The following is a 7,280-nucleotide window of genomic DNA, read 5'->3' on the forward strand; positions in this document are numbered from 1 at the left end:
TTGACCATTGCAGACTACCCCAGAAGGGTTCTTTATGACAACAATTGATACATAACATGAATGCATCAATCTTGAAGTTTTGTTGAATTTAGTGGGTCTATTTGAGATGGAAATTGTGGCAGCAAACCCTCCTAAGATCTGGTTTGGGGCAGTGAAGGACTATTTGGGGAAGAATATGTTAGTTAAAGGATTGTTGGAGAAACAACTCACATTTTCTAAAGAAATTTTTCGACTAGGGCTTGATCGAGGCCACAAGGCAGGCATGTGGCAGCCATTGGACTATGGCAGAAAAGAAGAAATGAAATATGGCTTACTCCTGAGGCTTAAGGCGAGACTAAAAATATTAGGATAATAGGGTTTGTTGATGCATTAAAAATTTATGTGTATCTAAAATTGTAGTGTGAAATTTGGAAGGACTATGGGTTTATAACCCATTATGTACTTCTTTATTGGTTCATTCATATGAAAGGTTTGTGGAATTTAATATTGGTTACACTGTTTATTGTATTCAATATTGTCTCTATTTGCAAAAATTGAAAGAACATTGTGATACTAGTTAGAATACAAATCTTGTCATGTGCTCTTGTTAACCCTAAGAGAAATTTTTCCCTAAGGGATAATACACATCTAGTGTAAATACAATTTGGTAGCATTAAAGCAATTCCTAGAACAATACTCAAAGAAGATAAAGAGAAATAATCTAATAACTAGGTGTCAACCTAAAAACCCAAATATCTAGCCAAGAGAACAAATAAAAGAAGGTGCAAGTCTTATAAAGTATAAATGCAAGAAAAAGAGAGAATGTCAAGCTCTCTGGATGGTGGCACTAACACTGGTTCTTAGAGTTAAAACTTACAATAGAGTTTGATCTAGAGCTAAAGCTAATGTTGGCTACCAAGGATGTGTGAAGAGGCAAAAATACAAACTCCTTAAATAGAGTTAGCAATACTTGTAAAGGGGCCAATGCATAGCAAATGATATCCTCCGATGAGTCAAGATACTTAGAGGACTTGACCTTTTATTTTGGTGGTTGGTGATTTCCCTAATCTTTATTGCTTGGTATTGGGGCTTTCGATAATTCAAAATTTGATAATGTGTTGGGTAAATCTTTCACTATGGTCATTGAGATTGTTATTTAAATTGCTTGATTGTGACGATCCTTGGTTTCCACATTTCCTCATGTTTCACAATTGGTTGCATTGGTTGTTTTTCCTCCCCACTTCGCTTGGCACATAATTGCATCAAACAAGGGAAAATCATTAAATATGTGAATAGTAGAAAATATAATATATAAATTGCTTTAACCTTATTTTATATCCTTATTTGATATTGTAAAGACTTTAAATAAAAAGAAATAATCAAGAAAAAAGACTATAAATAAAAAGAAATAATGTAATATAAATAAACATATAATGGTCACTATATTGTATTTAATATATAAAATAACAAATACAATGTAAATATTATTACAATTTCAAAACTTACGAAGATATATAATCATTTAAATATCTAAATTATAATTATTAATATAATTCACCATAGTGAAATTAAACGTATGTAAGTAAAAGTAAAACGTTTTTTCCCAAATATATATTCTTTCTGAATTGTGAAACATGTAAATACCAACCAAAAAAAATCATAATTATTAAATTAAAAGTGCCATATTGCATCACACATATCCCATAATAAATTTCTTTAGGGTGTCTTAATGGTTGAAGAGCCTGAAAATGTTCGACAGTCAATAAAAGGTTTTGGTTATCTCTGCGATTTTAAATTGGAATTTTTTATAATGATTTTGGAATTTTTTTATAAATAAGTGATTTTTTAAATAACTTGAAATTTATTGGTAGTTATTAATTTGGCAAGTATTTAAAATAAAAAGTTATTTTTCATTATTTTGATTGTAGTTTTCAAAGTTTCTCAAAATTTTTATGGAGAGGAGGGAGGTTAATTCGTTGATTTCATTATGTTTGTCAATTTTTTTGAAATATTCTAAATTTATAATTGAGTTATTTTTTTTTAATTGTGAGGTGAAATTATGTATTGTTTGTTTTCACAAATTTATATTCACAACATAAGAAGTGTATTATCTGTTTTCATAAATTTACATTCATAGCATAAGAATTTTGTGTTAACCTAACACTAGGGAAACTAGACCAAACAAAGAACTTCAAATGTTTCAAAATGACAAATGAAAAGATGAATTTTTTGACTCCTAGATGCAAGACATCGAAGATATATATGTTTGGACGCAAAGGTCCTTTTTCAGGGATCTAAGACAAGAAAACTAAAAGTAAAGAGGCAGATAAGCATGCATGCTTATTTTCTTGAATCAATAGCTTCGACAAGGATGGGCTCCTTGTTGTTCGCACGGAGCATGCAGGATCAGAAGGAGGTTCCATTTTCCATTCAATTCTCCCAAGCCAACAGTCCATAGCTATAAGAGGTCATTGCATTTGATTTAGAGGCAAGATGATGACTTCTTTGATCTCATTTTGATCTATTAGCACTCTCCCCAAGATAAAATTGAGGTTCCGATAGATGTCAATTGTGTACATGTATTGATTATATCTTCCCCTTGCCTGGCCAATGCTAGGAACCCAATTTTCCACCTTAGCAAACACCTCGATGTTTGTATGATTGTGCTATTCATTGAAGAGTTTGGTTTCCACCTAAGTAATCTCTTCTTGAATCGGTTGGGGGCTCAAATCCTAGTAGCAAGTTGTTGAGCTCTTAGCTCAGGTTTGAGCTATGGAGTTTCTTCTCTCTTGGTAGTATGTTTCTCCTTGCCTGACTCTAGCTCTTTTTCTTGGCATGACAATAAACGAAAAAGATAAGAGGTATGTGACAAGCTTGAATGGTCTAGCAAGAGTGGAGGATCCTTAACGCAACCCCTTACCCTTACTAAGACTTACTAGTGGTGGAGCCATCCCAAGGCATGAGACAACTATAAGAGAAAAACATGGACTATGTTGAGGGCTAGGAATAAAAACATATAGCCAGATAGACTCAACATTCCTAGGCTCAAAAGGTCCACCTAGTTCACGGGGGCCACGGGGGGAGGGGTGAGACAACACTGTGTTGCTAGTTTGCACTAGTGAGAAGTATGAAGTGCTTCATCCTTGTAGAGAAAATTAAACATCCAAAGAACCAGAGTCCTGAGAGGGATGATGCCAACCATAGCCTAGGAAGAGGAAACAATTTGGCTAGCCCAACTTTTCCCTCCCGATTGTGAGGGTGGCAGTCCGACTTGCCTAACTAAAAAGCCTTGGAACCAAACAGAGTAATAAGCGCTTATTACAAGCTGTAGAGAAATGAAAAAAATGGAAATCTCGATAAATAAAAATTGAAATCAAATTGTAAAAAAAAATTAATATTATTACCATCCATACCAATATTTTCTAAAAATATTCCTACCAAACCTCATAATACCAAACCTCATACCAAATTTCAATTGAATAACCATTAATAATGGATCATTAAAAGTTGGATGATTTTAATAATGGATCATTAAAAGTGGGATGATTGATTAAAAGTTGGATGATTTTAATAATGGATCATTAAAAGTGGGATGATTGATTAATTGTCGATGAAAATTGGATGATTGATAAAATGGTCAATGAAAAATCATTAAATGTAACCATCGATGATTCATCATTAAATATTGGATGATTGATAAAATTGTCCCTGCCATCTAAAACCATGAAAAATATATCGTTAGCGATATGAAACCACCACAAATCCCTTGAAATTCCCCTTGGTGAAAATAACCATGCTAAACCATGAATGTGGTGCATGGCTCACAATTGCGTAACTTGTGGAAAGCTTAAATGAACTCCTAAGGAAGCGTGCCATGGGCTAGTGGAAAATTTATAATCAAGTTATACCCACCAAAAATAGAGAACAGAAAAGACAAGACACTCACCCTTCGCACATAATTCTAAAAGACAAGACACTCACCCTTCGCACATAATTCTAAAAGTGGGAGATCCATCCCCATATATTTACTTTAATAATGGTTAAAAGAACATACTTTATCAGGTTGATCTATGCAAGGTCAAGTATTATTTAATATGAGAGAAGCTACTGCCTTGTCCACATGAAAGGCCAAGATAGGAGTCATTGCAAAGGTTGAGGAGAAGTACTAAGATATGAAAGAGCATATTTTATCATTCATTTCTCCTTCAAAGAATTTCAAAAATTTTAACTGCACTGAAAAAAATAGCAGAGTACGTTGAAAAATAAAGCCGGCAGTGCTCAGTAAGTCTGTCATGATGAGCAAAAGTGGACTTTCAAAGTCATATGGAGCTCCACAAAATACGATTTATACTATTTATTTAATATTAATGCAGAAGTACTGCATATTCATTATTGAACAATAGATGGGATACAGGTTGTTAATCTGTCTACTATTTTGTTCATGGGGAGTTTGCATACTTGGCCTTGTAATCATTCCAAAGCTCATCAACAGATTTACCAGTCAGATCGTTGAAGAATACCAGGTCCCATCCATCCCGCAGTTTCAAATTCATCTTGGCAACGAAACCAGAGGCAACGGTGTCGCAATACTGGAGAAAGTAGGCAGTCACAGCGTAGCCCTGGTCCCAGCTGTCACCGCTGCCGGGCTTAGGCCAGGTAGAGGGAGCGAGGCCGGCAGTGAGGCGAACATAATCCGCAATGCCTTCGATCAGCCCTGAGGGCGCACCGCCTTTGCCGTTCCACTGCCAGACGTGGGTCATCTCGTGGTACACAACGCCCGTGATCTCGTTCTTTACGTCGCCCTGGTAATTGGCAACGTACTCGGCGCTCAAGTGGATTTGGTCGTTGCTCGTGTAGGAGACTCCGCTCATGCTTTCTACAAACAGAATTACCGTCTGCACGTTCTTCCTGTCGGCGGACGATTGCTGGGCGAAGGTCTGCCGAATGAATTGGGTGGCGGCGTCCATTATCTTGGCGGCGTTGTCCTCTCCTATCTCGTTGTCAAATCTCGTCCCGCCATCGGTGCCCTCGGCCGTGTTGTTGACCACGAAGTCCAAGGCGTGGATGCCCTGTGCGGCCATTGCCAGAATAACTAGCGCAGCCCAGGCCGCTGCTGCCATATTCAAGAAGCAGCAAAAATCGAAGTCTGAATGAATCGAGATAAGCTCAGGGTTAGGTACTGTAGTGCTAGTTCAGGAGTGACGGGTTATATAGAACGAGAAAAGCAGAAGACGCGTTGCCGGCGAACAACTACTACTCAGCAGACTTTGACTCAAACGCGGAATGAACAACAACACTATTCTCATATTATTCTCAACGACGCAGAGTCAACGACGCAAAGTGGTTAAACGTGTTTGCTTTGAATTGGAATTTTGGGGCGTGGAAGGAGGTACTTTAGTATTTGCTTAGCAGTGAAAGTGCATTGACTTTGTATTATTTTATTTTATTTTTTTTGTAATTTTAACTAAAGTTTAGGGAAAATGTTGAATATTTCTATTTTATATAAATTTAAAAACAATTTTTTACTTTCATGGAAATTTTATTTCTAATTTTTAATTGTCTGAACAAGCTTATATGAGACATAATTCTCTAGTGGAGGGTGTTTTACAATTTTTTTTTTTCATGGAAATCTTATTTTTAATTTTTAATTCTCTCAACAAGCTCATATAGACATAATTCCCCTGGTGGAGGGTGTTTTATTTTTGGTATTTGTCAATCTCTGATAAATAATTTTAAAATAAAGAAAAACAATTTTTTACTTTCATGGAAATCTTATTTCTAATTTTTAATTGTCTCAACAAGCTCATATGAGACATAATTCCCCTGGTGGAGGGTGTTTTACAATTTTTTATTTTCATGGAAATCTTATTTCTAATTTTTAATTCTCTCAACAAGCTCATATAGACATAATTCCCCTGGTGGAGGGTGTTTTATTTTTGGTATTTGTCAATCTCTAATAAATAATTTTAAAATAAAGAAAGCTAATTTATGGTCATTCTGGTGGTGAGTGCTCAGACACTAAAACTCTCACTACTCTACCCAATGTTGTAGGTCATTTGGGTAGGCAAGAGAGAGGTCACTAAAACTGTCACTGCTCTACCCAATGTTGTAGGTCATTTGGGTAGGCAAGGGAGAGGTCATTTACGTATGTAAGAGAGGGCGAGGGGGACATATCATTAATACATTGTGTAGAGTTAAAAAGAAAAATATCAATATGAATTGTCATTTCCACAGTAAGTACTTTGACACTAACACTACTGCCATTGTTTTGCCCACTGTTACAGGTCTCTTACATAAATAAAAAATGTGCATAACATTGATACATTATGCAAAGTGGAAAGATACAAAAAAAACAAACAAACAAAACAAAAAAACAAAACTTTTAAACTTCTTTTGTACCTCCACACTCTATGCAATGTATTAACATTTTAGATTTATAATTTCATCATGCAATATGGTTTTATTGATTTTTTTCAACTTATGGTAAACAAAATATACATCTCTTTGTTCCAATTGGAGAATTCCACATACATTGCAGTCCAAAAAGCTTGGTGACAGCTTCTAATCAAGACCGATGGTTGTTTACCCTGTACAAACACTATGAATTTCCACCCTATGCTGGTTGCATCCTCTATCTTCTCAACATTACGATTCTACTTTTTCTAGGCCATGTTTTGAATCTTTTAGAGTTTAATCATCGAATCCACCCTTGCAAAGTGCAGAAAAAAAAAAAGACAAAAAATGCACTTGGACTAATTTATATATAATTATCTATAAACATATAAATATTTGTAAATAACGTTTTCCAATACAATTATGATAAACTTTCATTTATAACAATCTCAATTTAAAGAGTCTCGGAACTAACCCAATTAATAGCTGCAACTTCCATTTATCATGCCAATGTAATTTATTTATGTTTTGACATATCATATAAAGTGTGGCTAGTTGTTTTATGGCATTAATCCTTCACAAGTAGATTTACAACAACCTCCTTTGTTTTACTCTGTTTTGTTGTGCGTAAAATTTATGTTTTAATTAAGTCCCTGTGTGGTTGCGATATCCTCGCCGCAACCTATTTCTGAGCCAATTGACTTTGCCGTAACCGATTTCTGAGCTCAATGGGTTAAATATTGTTAGTGTAAAAACAAGTGTTTTTACTAGCAATTAAGATTTGTCTTGAGGGTAGAATTTTTGAAGTATATTTATGACCAGGTAGAAAGTTTTTTTTCTTTCACTTAGAAATGGCAACATCAAGCACAAGCTTGACTAATCCTCAGATACCTCTACTTCAGTTTAAT

General features: G+C 35.0%; 1 protein-coding gene across 1 annotated transcript; it reads right to left on the minus strand.

Annotated features, from left to right (window-relative positions):
• Positions 1-4,365: 4,365 nt before the first annotated feature.
• On the minus strand, positions 4,366-5,139 carry LOC149216517 (uncharacterized). The gene has a single exon (XM_089391221.1). The coding sequence runs from the start codon at positions 5,097-5,099 to the stop codon at positions 4,419-4,421; it is 681 nt and encodes a 226-aa protein (XP_089247347.1). The 5' UTR covers positions 5,100-5,139; the 3' UTR covers positions 4,366-4,418.
• Positions 5,140-7,280: the final 2,141 nt, after the last annotated feature.

The sequence above is a fragment of the Pinus tabuliformis genome, chromosome 1_1, assembly GCF_031772625.1.
Source record: "Pinus tabuliformis cultivar Carrire ecotype Pingquan chromosome 1_1, CPIR1, whole genome shotgun sequence".
NCBI lineage: Eukaryota > Viridiplantae > Streptophyta > Pinopsida > Pinales > Pinaceae > Pinus > Pinus tabuliformis.